The 13430-nt window shown below is 42.5% G+C and overlaps 1 protein-coding gene across 2 annotated transcripts in view; it reads left to right on the top strand.

The window, feature by feature from the left end:
- Positions 1-13430, top strand: part of MARS1 (methionyl-tRNA synthetase 1) — a 37507-nt gene that overhangs the window by 22474 nt on the left and 1603 nt on the right. The window contains exons 15-20 of one of the 2 annotated variants that reach the window (XM_089482223.1): positions 1680-1893; positions 4325-4456; positions 5170-5274; positions 5553-5736; positions 10875-10946; positions 12434-12460. In XM_089482223.1, the coding sequence (XP_089338349.1) occupies positions 1680-1893; positions 4325-4456; positions 5170-5274; positions 5553-5736; positions 10875-10946; positions 12434-12460 (734 nt within the window). The remainder of the gene's footprint in view (positions 1-1679; positions 1894-4324; positions 4457-5169; positions 5275-5552; positions 5737-10874; positions 10947-12433; positions 12461-13430) is intronic. The other variant, XM_089482228.1, reaches the window with a different exon arrangement.

Raw genomic sequence — 13430 nt, 5'->3', positions numbered from 1 at the left:
AAGCCCTCCAGTCCATCTGCCTTGGTCCAGGCTTTGGAGGTAGAGAAGAACTGCTGGACCTCATCCCCTTCCCCACCACTACTCCCTTCTCCTTTTGTGTCGTGCCTTTTTAGATTGTAAGCCTGACGGCAGGGAACTGTCTAATTAAAAGATTGTATGTACAGTGCTGTGTAAATTTACAGCGCTTTATAAATAAAGGTTAATAATAATAATAATAATAATAATAATAATAATAATAGGTTTGCTTTTGGAATTTATTTATTTTTTGAATATTTTAAAGGTGTGAATGGTTGAATTGGCGGATAAGAAATCCAGAGATACCGAGGGCCGACTGTTTTAATTGTGTTGGTTTGTTAATGGTTTTTGAAGTTGTGTAATATATATTGTTTTAGCTATTGGACTCATTCCAACATCCCCTCAGCACAGTGTGAATATACATATGCAAAACTTACGCTACACTGAGCCATATACACATCCACCCATTACTGTAAAGCCTCTGAAGTTCGCCTACATGGCCGTTCCATTCTTTGTGGCAAGCAGGCAGGATTGGAGAAGCCCTTGATTGTCTCTCCATAGCCAGAAACACAATGATAGCAGAAGCTCTGAGACCCATGAAGGACCCCCATGGATCTCAGCGCTGATGCCAGCATTGTACATCTGGCTACAGGAAAGTGGCTAGACACTTCTCTGATCTTGTCTTGAAGCATGGACTGGCCATGTGGGGAAGCTCCAGTCAGAGGAGGGGTGCTTTGGCTGCTGTGGAGGGAGGATGGGACTACCAATCTTTACACTGCCCAAAAAAGGACATCCATTTGCATAAGGGACACTTATACTTGCAAATCCCCCCAATGTAATTCTGGCCTATATGTATGCATTTATGCTGTAAGCCACTTTGGGTCCTGTGTGGGGGAAAGATAGGATATAAATCCCCACTCAGCCATGGAAACCCACTGGTGACCTTGGGCAAGTCACACTCTCTCAGCCTTTGAAGAAAACAAAGGCAAACTCCCCCTAAAGAAACTTGCCAAGAAAAACCTGTGATAAAGTCACCTTAGGGTCACTGTAAGTTGGAAACGACTTAAAGGCACACAACAAAGTGCTGGTTTTGACCTGTAAAGCCCTATATGGCTTGGGTTTGGGTTATTTAAAGGACTGTATCTCCCTTTATGAGCTCACTAGAGTGCTGAGATTGTCTGGAGAGGCCCTTCTCTCTATGTCCCACTGCCCTCTCAGGGTCATTTGGTGGGAACAAGAGAAAGGACTTGGCTGCTCCCAAGTTCTGGAACTACCTCCCTAAAGAGGCCGGGATGGCCTCATCCCTGCTTTCCTTTCAGTGGCAGATAAAGACATTCCTGTGCTGTTGTGCCTTTTCAAACTGATAAGGGCTGGGATTTAAATGCTGTGCGATTTAAATTTTAAGGTTTGTATTTTTAACACATTACATTTTAATTTATAACTCTTTTAACTTTTAATTTTTTTTAATTTTATATTTGTGCATTTTAAAGTTGTACTGTTTTTCAATTGTATTGTTTTAAATTTGCTGTTCACTGCTTCAGTAACAACAACATAAACAGACAACAAACCAACTGCTATCCCTGGTCTTCTGGCATGGGAACCTTGTTGGAACTTTGGAAGAGGGCTCCAAAAACTTGCTGATGATATGTCATTTCTCTCTACAGAGTACTTGAACTATGAAGATGGCAAATTCTCCAAAAGCCGTGGAGTGGGCGTCTTTGGGGATATGGCCAAGGACACTGGAATTCCTGCAGACATTTGGCGCTTCTACCTGCTCTATCTGCGTCCAGAGAGCCAAGACAGTGCCTTCTCCTGGAGTGATCTCATGATGAAGAACAACTCTGAGTTGCTCAACACCCTTGGCAATTTTATCAACAGGTAAACCTGAAGGTCAGGGATGGAAAGAGCGTAACAGATCTACAGTGAGATTACAGCACAGTAGCCAGGTAGCTTTTGAAAGACCATATGTGAGCCCATTAGAGCTCTGAGATCTTCAGGAGGGGCACTTCTTTCTGTTCCACCACTTTCCCTGGCACATTTGGAACAAAGGAAAGGGTATTTTTTGTGGCTGGTCCCAGACTTTGGTACTCTTTGCGTCAGGAGGTTGAGATGTTTCCCTCTTTGTTGTCCTCTGCCCAGCAAGTAAAACATTCTTATGTTGTCAGGCTTTTTTAAAATAAGCAGGTATTGGCTTTTAATGGTGTGTTGTGCTGTTTTCTTGATTTGTATACATGCACTTAATGAACTTCAATAATTTTAACTTTGTCAGTTGTATTTAAGTAACTTTTATATTTAGAGAATTCAAAGACTTAGCCGTGTTAGTCTGGAAATTCAGTATGCTAAGGGGTCTTGGAGAACTTATGAGAATAAGTGAAACAGAGTAGTTGGTAATTACAACGTATTCTGGACAATAATGCTGCTTTCTCAAGGGCTCTTGGTGGCAAGCCTTTACTCACCTAGAGACAGCCTGCAAACCTTAAACAGTAACTGACCTACAGGAGGTCACACAACACAGATGTGGACAAAGCCTTGCCACAACCCCAGATTCTAACTCTGCCCACACATCTATTCATTCAATTTCATCACAGGCCCTAATGACATCACCAACAATATTAGAGGGAGTTTCACTTGTTCATCCTCTTAATGTGATTTATGCCATACATTTACATTGAGCAAACAGGCCAGGCCCTGACCCAGAGGATTAATGGACATAAATCAGACATTAGGAATGGGAATACACAAAAACCAGTTGCAGAACACATCTGTCTTCCTGGGTGTTTCATCTTGGACCTCAGGACAGTGGTCTTTGAGCAACAACAACAACAAAAAACTACAAAGGAAGGTTGGAAAGAGAAAGCAGAACTGGAATATGTCCACAAACTACAGTCCACCAGCAGTGGGTTGAATAGAGACGATGGTTTCTTGGCACACGATACACACTGTAATAGTGGCTAGCCCCCCAGCTTCATGGGGGCTCTCTCAGCCAGTTCATCAATTTTTTTTTGTTCCCACACTACATCCAAATACTTATTCATATGGTTATCCACTCAGCTGTAGGCAATATCTATCATCCTGCCTTGTCCCCGAATGACCATTGTTAAAACTGAACTTGTCACCTCATCTCCACAGCCACAAGGTTTTGCATTCCTGTGGATAGTCTCATACACAGACTGCTATATAGATCTGTCCCCGGACTTTCTACATTATCCCATGTATCAGAAGAAGTAGACTTAGGTCTATGGAAGCTCATGCTACCAATTTCTCTTTCAGTCTTGAAGATGCTACAAGATCCGTTTTTAAATTCATTGTTTTTGATTACTTTTTATAGGTTTTAATTTCTGTTTTGTTTTAACAAGTTGTAAGCTGTCTTGCAACTTATTAAAAACAAAACTTATTAAAAACCTATACACATTATTAAAAAGTATTTAAAAATTGCTTTAAAATGTATACATTTAAAGCTATTAAAATTAATAAGATGTAAGGTACGAGAGCCTGTCTGATCTTGGAAACTAAGCAGGGTGAGCACCAGTTAGTACCTGCATGGGAGATCACCAAAAAATCCCAGATGTTGTAGGCTGTATTTCAGAGGAAGGAACTGGCAATACCACCTCATTCCTTGCCTAAGAAACTCTGTGAAATTCATGAGGTTGTCATAAGTCAACAGAATACTTGAAGGGACAATCACGCATACACATCACTTTATTGGAGGAAAAGATAGTATATCAAAAAATAAAAATAAAATGTAAACATTTTTTAAAAAATTAATAAAATAAATAGAATAAAACAAAATAACACAAACAAATTTAAACCTTAAAAATACCAAGAAACAGGATAACTTATATCCTATAGTTCTACATAAAGTAAGGGTGGGCAGTACACAGGTCGTATATGCCCCATCACAGCTCCTTATTGTAACCCCTGTGGCACACTGCTGCTGAAGAACCAGTCCTGAGGTACTATGCCAATGTAAAAAGAGTTGGATGTCCAGCCAGGAATCCAGGCAAATCAGGCTACAGTTTTCATAATGAGAGATTCAGAAAGCATAGCTGGGAAGAATATCAGCCCATAAAGTTGTATCTTCTAGATTATGTCTGAAGCCCAAATTTATTTGTTTGTTTGTTTGTTTGTTTGAATGATCTGCCTGTTTAGTTGCCAGTCACAAATTTCTTGCACAAACCATTGGCTCCTGACAGTAGGAGAAATGCAACTATTAAAATGCGATGATTACTTTGGATTCCTCTAAATCAAATGACTGCACCCAAACTGTCTATGTCAGTGAATTAGAATATCTAATTTTTCTCTTTCTTAGAGCCGGGTCTTTTGTGTGCAAATTCTTCGGGGGACACGTCCCTGCTATGGAGCTGAGCCAAGACGACAAGCGCTTGCTGGCACACATCACTCTGGAGCTGCGTCAGTACAATCACTTGTTGGAGAAGGTCAAGTACGTTCTTAGAACAGCACATGCCAGTAGCCTGAGGAACTTGTACATCCCTGGTTTAGTCAAAATCTGGTCTAGAGGAGCACAATGGGCATTAGCAGCATTTTGGCTAAGGCCTGCTCATCAGCCACAAAGGCTGTCAATAGCATATAGATTGTTAATTGTACAGTTCCCTGCCTTCAGGCTCACAATCTAAAAAGACATGACACAAAAGGAGAGGGGAATGGCAGTGGGGAGGGGGATCTATTCCAGGCAGTCTTGCATCCCATAAATACCATTTGTAGAAACTAACCTGTGGCTATGATGGGTTTTGCTACATCTAGAAGCTGGAGTCTGGCTGTAATCCCATAATAGAGCATTTTAAAGAAACAAACTTTATTTGTGTCAGATTATGGTAGATTAGTTATCTGAATGAGAGGCTGTGTTTACTGTTCAATTAACTTACCAAAGATAAGTAGCCTACAGTATAAGTATCAAGTCTGTCTGCTTGAACATAGTATTTTCTTTGAAAAAAGAAAACTAAGCAGCTGATTTGGAAGCACTTTCCTTTATTCTTGCCTGGAGCTAATTCTTATCTGCCCCAGATGACCAGAAGAGTGGTTATTTTACAGTCTGGGCACTGGCCTTCCTAGGAACTAGTGGGGAGGGAAAGCTGTCACATTTTCATTTCCTCTTTGTTTTGCTTTTCCTCCCACTCAACTCTTTTTCTCTTGCAGGATACGTGAAGCCCTGCGCAGCATCCTGAATATTGCTCGCCATGGCAACCAGTACCTCCAGGTCAACGAGCCCTGGAAACAGATCAAGGGTGGCGATGCAGACAAGTCAGTCTATTTTTTTATTGTATACATACTCCAGGCAGAACCCAAAAAGTAGAATTCTCTCTAATCATTTGGGATTTAATCTCCTTGGGCTAATGCTGAATGTGGGTTTGGGGGAAGGTGGAAGCCTTCTTGGTTCCAGAGTTTGCTACTTGCTTCCCTTTTGATTTTCTGAGCTAAGCTAGCCAGCCTTCTTTTACTATGGGATGTCAATGCTGGCTCACTTTCTTTTCTTGGCTTCACTCCTCCCTGGAATGATAAAAGTTTTCTTCTCTTCCTAGGAAGCGAGCAGGCACTGTGATAGGGGTGGCTGTCAATATTGCCTCCCTGTTGTCTGTCATCCTGCAGCCGTACATGCCCAACGTGAGCACTACTATACAACGGCAGTTGTGCATTCCTGCTGACTACAACGTTCTGACCAATGACTTTGTCTGCACTTTGCCTGCTGGACATCAGATTGGCACGGTATGTCCTAAAGGCTGGAGGTTATACAGCTTGTCCTGGAACTGTGACTTTCTAAGCTTTCACAGTGGTAGAGAAGGGGTAAGCTTGTTTTTTAGCTGTAGCATATCAGGCTGCAGGTAGGGACTTGCATAACAGAGAAGGATCCTTTGTTAAAATTAATTCTCAACAATAACTGGCTAACAAGTTGGATGGAAAGGTCTCTAATAGCTTCAGCTGGAACTTAAAATGAATAGTAATCTATCAAAATATTTATTTATTAAATATTTATACCCTGCTCTAGATCATAAGGTCTCAGGGCAGGGAGCAATACAATCAGTTTAACCAATTTGAACCATATGAAACAGTAAAAAATAATTTAAACCAACTTAATTTTGCAAATTAAAACAAGGCAGTCAAAACCAGTTAAAACAGTTTTAAAACCACAACGCATGTACAGATTTAGTTAAAATCAATCAGGCCCCAAAAAGTTGAATGAAAAGCTATGTTTTTAACTTGGCACTGGATTTGACATCAGATTTGGTGTCATGTAGACCTCTAAATGAAGTGTATTTCACCACTAGGGTATTTTATCTTGTTTCTCTTCCTTCCATAGTGAATTTCTCCACACTGGTGGGACCTAGAAAGGCCCTTTTTGCAAACCCCAATCTTTGACTATTAGTGTATAAAATTACATTCATTGTTGTGAGGTTGGGTGTTCCATTCATTCTCTGCCTTCCTCCCCTGACACTATGTTGGAGAGAAAACAGAAAATTCCGCCACATCGTACCAGGGAGCAGTGGTGGGATCATTAGGTGGAAGTGACCATGTTCTCCTGGAGTTTGTAATACAGTGGAAAGGAGAAGCCAGGCAGAGTCAGACACACATCCTAGACTTTAGGAGAGCGGATTTCAGTAAACTTAGAGAAGTATTGAGGGCGATTCCATGGTCAGAAATACTAAAAGATAAAGGAGTTCAGGACGGATGGGACTTTCTCAAAAGGGAAATACTGAAGGCACAATTTCAAACAGTTCCAGTGAGAAAGAAAAATGGGAGGTGTCTCAAGAAACCAGGATGGATGACTAAGGAACTTTCAACCGAGCTAAGTTTGAAACGGAGAATCTATAAGAAATGGAAAAAGGGGGAAATCACGAAAAAGGAATTCAAAGAAATAGCAGGCATGTGTAGGGGTAAAGTCAGAAAAGCTAAAGCGCAGAATGAACTCAGGCTTGCTAGAGAGGTTAAGAACAATAAAAAGGGCTTTTTTGGATATGTCCGCAGCAAGAGGAAGAAGAAGGAAACGGTAGGGCCACTGCGTCGAGAGGATGGCAAAATGTTAACAGAGGACAGAGAAAAGGCAGAATTACTCAACATCTTCTTTGCCTCAGTCTTCTCAGAACAGGAAAAGGGTGCTCAAACTGAGGATAATGGAGCAGAGGACAGAATAGGGGAATTTCAGCACAGAATAAATAAAGAGATAGTAGAGGAACACCTTGTTAATCTAAATGCATTTAAGTCTCCGGGACCAGATGAACTCCATCCAAGGGTATTAAAGGAACTGGCAAAAGTAATATCGGAGCCATTGGCAATCATATTTGAAAACTCCTGGAGAACAGGAGAGATCCCAGCAGACTGGCGAAGGGCAAACGTTGTCCCCATCTTCAAAAAGGGGGAAAAAGAGGATCCCAACAATTATTGTCCATTTAGTCTGACATCAGTTCTAGGAAAGATTCTGGAGCAGATCATTAAACAGAGAGTCTGTGAACATCCAGAAGGCAATGCCATAATCACAAAAAGTCAACATGGGTTTCAGATAAACAAGTCATGCCAGACAAATCTAATCTCTTTCTTTGATAAAATTACCAGCTTGGTAGATGAAGGGAATGCTGTGGATATAGTATATCTTGATTTCAGTAAGGCCTTTGACAAGGTTTCCCATGACATTCTTGCAAACAAGCTTGTAAAATGTGGAATAGACAAGGTAACTGTTACATGGATTTGTAACTGGTTGACCGGCCGAACCCAAAGGGTGCTCAACAATGGCTCCTTTTCATCCTGGAGAGAAGTGACCAGTGGGGTCCCACAGGGCTCTGTCCTGGGCCCAGTGCTATTCAACATCTTTATCAATGACCTGGATGACAGAATTGGGAGCATACTTATCAAATTTGCAGATGACACCAAATTAGGGGGGATAGCTAATACCCCAGAGGACAGGATCAAGATTCAAAATGACCTGAATAGACTAGAAAGCTGGGCCAAAGCTAACAAAATGAAATTCAACACAGAGAAATGTAAGGTATTGCACTTAGGGAGGAAAAATAAAATGCACAGATATAGGATGGGTGACACCTGGCTGAATGAAACTACGTGTGAAAGGGATCTAGGAGTCCAAGTAGACCACAAGTTGAACATGAGTCAACAGTGTGATTCGGCAGCTAAAAAGGCCAATGCTATTTTAGGCTGCATCAATAGAAGTATAGTGTCTAGATCAAGAGAAGTAATAGTGCCACTGTATTCTGCTTTGGTCAGGCCCCACCTAGAATATTGTGTCCAGTTCTGGGCGCCACAATTCAGAAAGGACATTGAGAAACTGCAGCGTGTCCAAAGGAGGGCGACAAAAATGGTGAAGGGTCTGGAAACCATGCCCTACGAGGAACGACTTAGGGAGCTGGGGATGTTTAGCCTGGAGAAAAGAAGGTTAAGAGGTGATATGATAGCCCTGTTTAAATATTTGAAAGGATGTCATATTGAGGAGGGAGCAAGCTTGTTTTCTGCTGCTCCAGAGAACAGGACCCGGAACAATGGATGCAAGCTACAGGAAAAGAGATTCCACCTGAACATTAGGAGGAACTTCCTGACAGTAAGGGCTGTTCGACAGTGGAACACACTCCCTCGGAGGGTGATAGAGTCTCCTTCCTTGGAGGTCTTTAAACAGAGGCTGGATGGCCATCTGTCAGGGATGCTTTGATTTGGATTTCCTGCATGGCAGGGGGTTGGACTGGATGGCCCTAGTGGTCTCTTCCAACTCTACGATTCTATGATTCTATGATTTCCTATAAAGGAAGAATCATAGAATCATAGAGCTGAAAGAGACCGCAAGGGCCATCGAGTCCAACCCCCTGCCATGCAGGAACTCCCAATCAAAGCATTCCCGACAGATGGCCATCCAGCCTCTGTTTAAAGACCTCCAAGGAGGGAGATTCCACTACACTCCGAGGGAGTGTGTTCCACTGTCAAACAGCCCTTACTGTCAGGAAGTTCTTCCTAATGCTGAGGTGGAATCTCTTTTCCTGTAGCTTGCATCCATTGTTCCAGATCCTGTTCTCTGGAGCAGCAGAAAACAAGTTTTCACCCTCCCCAATATGACATCCCTTCAAATATTTAAACAGGGCTATCATATCACCCCTTAACCTTTTCTTCTCCAGACTGAACATTCCCAGCTTCCTCAGTCATTCCTCATAGGGCATTTTTTCCAGATTCTTCACCATTTTAGTCGCCCTCCTTTGGACACGCTCCAGTTTCTCCACATCCTTTTTGAATTGTGGTGCCCAGAACTGGACACAGTATTCCAGGTGGGGCCTGACCAAAGCAGAATAGAGTGGCACTATTACTTCCCTTGATCTAGACCAGGGGTAGGCAACCGTTTTGAGCCGGGGGCCGGGTTGCTGTCCCTCAGACAACTGGGGGGCCGAAGCCAAAAAACAAATAATTAAATATTTTTTAAAAAATGTAAATAAATAAATAAACCAGGACAAATGTAGGACAAAATTTTCAAATGGAAGACACTTTTTATAAAAAAGTGGAGGACACGCGAAAAAAATTTGCTGATTTTTTAAAAAATGTTAATATCAATGCATGTTTCTGAGGCATCTATAGACAATTGCCCCCCTTACCCCTGTGCGTGAGAGGCCAAAGGCCCCGGCGGCAGTCGGCGGCAGGACCGGGCTGGGGCCGGTCCCAAGGCCTCGCCGGGCCGCATCCGGCCCGCGGGCCGCAGGTTGCCTACCCCTGATCTAGACACTATACTTCTATTTATGCAGCCTAAAAGCACATTGGCCTTTTTAGCTGCCGCATTGCACTCTTGACTCATGTTCAACTTGTGGTCTACTTAGACTCCTAGATCCCTTTCACATGTAGTCTTGTTAAGCCTGGTGTACCCCATTTTATATTTGTGCATTTCATTTTTCCATCCTAAGTGCAGTACCATACATTTCTCCATATTGAATTTCATTTTGTTAGCTTTGGCCCAGCTTTCTAGTCTATCCAGATCATTTTGAATTTTGATCCTGTCCTCTGGGGTATTAGCTATTCCTCCTAATTTGGTTTTATCTGCAAATTTGCTAAGTATGCTCCCAAGTCTTTCATCTAAGTCATTGATAAAGATGTTGAACAGCACTGGGTCCAGGACAGAATCCTGTGGGACCCCACTGGTCACTTCTCTCCAGGATGAAAAGGAGCCATTCTTGAGCACCCTTTGCATTCAGCCGGTCTACCAATCACTAATCCATGTAACAGTTACCTTGTCTAACCCACATTCACAGACTCTCTGTTTAATTATCTGCTCTAGAATCTTTCCTGATATCGATGTCAGACGAACTGGACGATAATAGTTGGGGCCCTCTTTTTTCCCCTTTTTGAAGATGGATACAATGTTTGCCCTGCTGGGACTTCTCCTGTTCTCTAGGAGTTCTGAAAGATTATTGCCAGTGACACTGATATTACATTTGCCAGAATGAAAAGACCCAATTAATTCTAAGTGCAAATAGGATTTCTTTCTGGTCTTTCTGTTAGGGTTACACTGGAAACCTTTCAAAAGGTGCCCAGTAACTTATCTAATTGGTGTAAGATCCTGATAACAATCTGACCCTAAAATGGAATTTTGTAAAATTTACTTGGAACTGTGGTGGCAGAATTATGATTGTCAGGTAGCCATGAACAAGGATCAAAGGTGAATTCTGCCTTGTTGCCATCAATCCTTAACTGCTTTCTCATGTCTGTCAGACAACATTTCAAGTCCCTTTTGCTTGAAAAACTTGAAAAATAGGTTTTCTTAGCATGTGCATTGCTCACATGATAAGCACACAGAATACACACCCCTGTATGCATAGAACAAATTTGTAATATATTTCATTGATTTTATATTACTCTTAATTTTGCATCAGGTAACTCCCCTGTTCCAGAAGCTGGAGGCAGAACAAATTGAAAACCTGCGGAAACGCTTTGGCGGTGGCCAGGTAAGGAGAGGTGGCAGAGCTAATGTATGTAGAACCTCTCAGGAAAGCCTTATATGATATTGTGTGATCACTGAAGTGCTACACATGTTCCTTGCTTAGTTCCAGAGCATGCCTCCTCTCCCTCCCCTGATCCCAGAGAAGCTCAGAATACAGTGGGTATCCACTGGGGTTTGCTTCCAGGACACCCCCCCCCCCCACTCCTCATGGATAAGAAAATCCTTGAATGCTCAAATCCTATTAAATACAATGGATGTAAAATGGTGTCCCTTATATAAAAGGGCAAAATCAAGGTTTGCTTTTTGGAATTTATGTAATTTTTGAATGTTTTCAAGCTGTGGCTGCTTTAAGCTGTGGATAAAAAAAAATCTGTGGATACAGAGGGCTGACTGTAGTTGGTAGTGGTTTATATCCAGTTACAAAGAGAGAACAATGTTTTCAGGAACTCAGAGGCTGCCTTAGTCAGGAGGGAAAGGTGGGATTGCAGAATGCTCAGGAATTGCTTGAAGCTTCACCTTACTTGACAGCATTTGCCAGGCCACAGGCCTTCCTTGATCGCTATGCTGTAAACACCTCACCTTTGTACCTGCTCTCTTGTGATAATCATAGGAGACCTACTGAAAGAGCTCTCCTACAGGCAGGCCGGTGATAAATTCATGTCATACATTTGCCAGCTTCCTATCCATTCCCTACACTTTGTCATTGCTTTCTCTCTGTCTGAGTACAGGAGTTCCCAAACTGAATACTAGAGTGAATGGAAAAAAGAGATAGCCAAATGTCTCCTGGGTACTTGCCATACCCACCCACAGAGGAGGCTGCCTCTGTGTCTCTGGCTGATTTGCTTGTTGTGGCACACCTCCATCCAATCAGCATCTGCAGACAGGTGACTCCACCAGTTCCCTGCATCAGATGGCATTGGATCATTCAATTACCTGGAGGGACACAGCAGAAAGGCCTAGCCTTACCTCAGAAAAAGCTGCCCATTGAATCATTGCTTAGAGCTTGCTTCCTTCTAATTAGGAGGCACTCTTAGAATAACTGTTTGCACAAAATCAAACTATTTAGTTTCTCTGTGGTGGACAAGTTCTTTTTAGAATCTATAAGGAAACTGTTTAGGGGAGGCACATTCTTAGGCCCTCTAAGTATTTTAGGTTTCTGAAGCTTAGAGAAAGGCTGTTCTTTTTACTGCTATTTCGCTTCTTCCTCTATGCTGTACCTACCGCTTAGCTCCCAGGTTAGTTATCTGTCCAGCATCCAGATAGATGCTTGTTGGTGTTAACTATATGCTTCACCTGTGTTATATGTCTGACTGGGAGAGGACAGATTCTACATAGCAGTGCAGCTTTCTTGACGATGGTCGGGTCTTGGTTTATAGCAGTCTAGATTGCTTGCAAAGCTCTATCCTCTGCAGCAGCACCTAACTGCTCATCTTTCTCCTGCCTCCTTCTACTCCTTATGTTCTTTTCCTGCTCCCTTCTGTCCTCTTCCAGCTTGAAGACTTTCCACTGAAGCCTAAGGTAAAACCTGATATCCCTGTAAAACTTTGGTCTTGCCATGGGAACTCTTGGGGTATGAGGTGGGCTGTGGGTTCAACATGTCATCAGATTTAACACCTCAGTAACCACTGTCTGCCTTTAGGCTCTGGTTAGTACTTGGATGAGAGGCCACCTGTGAATTTCAGGAGCTGTAGACTATATTTCAAAGGAAGGAACTGGCAAACTACCTCTGAAGGTTCCTTGCCTAAGAAAACACTAGGAAATCATGGGATTGCCATAAATCAACAGGCAGTTTGAAGGAACACACACACTTTTTGTCTTCCTCAGATTGGCATTTAAACTAACCTAGCTCCTTCCTCCCTGAAACAGACACCTATTTGTGGCTTACTAAATTCCACTTGTTGCATCTGAGAGTGCAGGATCTAAAGGCATGTTACATGCATTGATGCCTTATAAGCGTAGTTATATGTACAGCCCAGGGAGCAGTTGGTAGTGCTGTAGAAACAGCAGAGGATGAACCTTACCCGTTTTATTTCTGAAGGCCCAGACACCGCTACTGCTTCTGTTCAGTTTGTCATAGGTCACTGCTATCTGTGACACACGCCTTAAATTAGCCAGACATATTTATTAAGCTGTCTTTATCATATCACCTTGCTTATCAGCTTTTCATAGGTATCTGAATGGACATTATGGAACATTTTTTACTATACTAAATGCAACTTTTTCAGAGCCAGCATTGTTCTTACAAAGCAGGCATAAGTAGGAGACATCAGACCCTACAAACATAGTTGGACCAGGGCGGCAGGGACTTGGGGGAAAGGAGTGCTCCCTTGCTCCAGCCATTGCGGTACTGAAAAGGCTTGGGAAAAGCATCCCTGGAGTTTTTCCAAGGCAGCAGGGACTCAGAAGGGAGTGCTTCCTTCCTCTGGCCCCTCCCACCCTAGAAATGCTTCAGAGATACTTCTCCCAAACCTTTCCAGGGTGGGAGGGG

This window comes from Sceloporus occidentalis, unplaced genomic scaffold (genome assembly GCF_023333645.1).
Source record: "Sceloporus occidentalis isolate IW3139 unplaced genomic scaffold, rSceOcc1.0.p SCAF_1, whole genome shotgun sequence".
In the NCBI taxonomy this organism is placed as follows: domain Eukaryota; kingdom Metazoa; phylum Chordata; class Lepidosauria; order Squamata; family Phrynosomatidae; genus Sceloporus; species Sceloporus occidentalis.
Note: the sequence above shows the minus strand (reverse complement) of the source record. Positions and strands in the feature narration are given on the sequence as shown.